This window comes from Trachymyrmex cornetzi, unplaced genomic scaffold (genome assembly GCF_001594075.2).
Source record: "Trachymyrmex cornetzi isolate Tcor2-1 unplaced genomic scaffold, Tcor1.1 scaffold359, whole genome shotgun sequence".
NCBI lineage: Eukaryota > Metazoa > Arthropoda > Insecta > Hymenoptera > Formicidae > Trachymyrmex > Trachymyrmex cornetzi.
The window spans coordinates 206354-207928 of NW_017298310.1; the positions used below are offsets into that span (position 1 = coordinate 206354).

At 41.0% G+C, this 1575-nt stretch overlaps 1 protein-coding gene across 1 annotated transcript in view; it reads left to right on the forward strand.

Annotated features, from left to right (window-relative positions):
• Positions 1-1575, forward strand: part of LOC108763438 (arp2/3 complex-activating protein rickA-like) — a 4654-nt gene that overhangs the window by 2370 nt on the left and 709 nt on the right. The window contains exon 2 of the mRNA XM_018511079.1: positions 233-689. Within this exon, the coding sequence (XP_018366581.1) occupies positions 233-689 (457 nt within the window). The remainder of the gene's footprint in view (positions 1-232; positions 690-1575) is intronic.

The window sequence follows — 1575 nt, forward strand, 5'->3', positions numbered from 1 at the left end:
GAGTTCGGTTTTAAAACCATCAGTCATTCTCTCGCAGTTTATTTCGCTAAGATAAGAGTTTGTTAAGTGCATAACAGAAGATCTTCCTCATTACATCCAGTAAGAGTTGTCTGCGAGCTATTCGAAGTCCAGGAGACTAACCAGAGAACTTAAACCTACTCAACAGTAAGTCTTTTCTTTCATATTCTTCTATTTTAATCGCGAATCTGTTCTAACGTAAGTCACAACATAGTGTCACGAAGGGGGAACAATCGCCCGTTTAGAGGTTGGCTCAGAAGCAGGGCATATTTGGAAGCGCGAAGGTTGTTGGACGAAGCATACGTGGAATTCCAACGCTCCGCGAATTCAAGAAATAACGAGAGTCGTCCATCAACACCACCACCGGCAGCGCCGGCACAAGCGGAATCACCGCAACCACCAAATCGGCCGCTCGCGATAGTAGCGGCTCCCCGTTCACCACCTCCACCTTCCCATTCACCGTCTCCACCCTCTCGTTCGCCTTCTCCCATTGAACCTGCTTCTCCAGCTGTATCCGAAGATCTTACTTTGCGAATCTTTCCCGATACTCCTCCATTAACACCAGACTCTTCTATTGTCTCGATCCCATTTTCTCTCCGCCGAACTCCTTCTCCAACCAACTCCACGGACAGCGTGGAATTCTTAGAAGAAATTCCTCCTCCACCGCCGAGGTCCTATTTTTTCCTCCAGGAAAGCGACTCGTTTGAGTCGCTTATCAGACAATTTCCCCGGACCACCGATCCTATTCCCGAGGGGACTTATACGATAGGTCCCCATTATTTCGATCCTCAAGAAATACGGCGTGCAATTGCCGCTATCCCTTTTCACTCTGAAATTCCTGTTTTTATTCCGAATTCCGCCTATCCATATTTAATACCGGTGGAATTCTTCTTCAATCATTTTCCACCGTCCTAATCTACTATACGCGAATTATAATGTAATAAAAACTCACTCAGCACTGCTCATTTAAGATTCATTCTCTGGCGGCATGTACAACTACAATGTTAATAGCGTCTAGCGAACCAAAATCTTTCATTGACTGTAATTTAATTGTAACCATGATTTGAATGGAAATACGATTCGACTGAAAATAATAATCTCGTTTATGATAATAATTTCGGTTCGCAGCATATTTTGATTATAATATTTTAATAATTTTGTTTGTATTTACCATCTCTAGTTAATTTTAATTATGATTTGTATAATTGGTAATAATGATTTTTTTTATGGTAATTCTAGTTTGTAATAATTCCCTTTATGCGTTCTTTACTCGTTCTTATTTTCATTGCTTTCTTTACTATTAATAATTAGATAATAATGTTTGATTTAAATAAACTAAGTTAATAATTTTCATCTCTCATATTCTCTTGTTGTAAAACCCTGAGACCTCGTAGTCGTTAACCTTGCCTTTTCAGAGATCGCATGTGGTCCAGTCCCGAGTTAAAAGGATTAGATTCCTTGACTCAAAATTTGGACCAACGACCGCACCGTTCGTAGGAAACAGGTGTCAAAGCGTCCTTACGGGACGTTGACCCATATTCCTAAGCGAGCACAAAA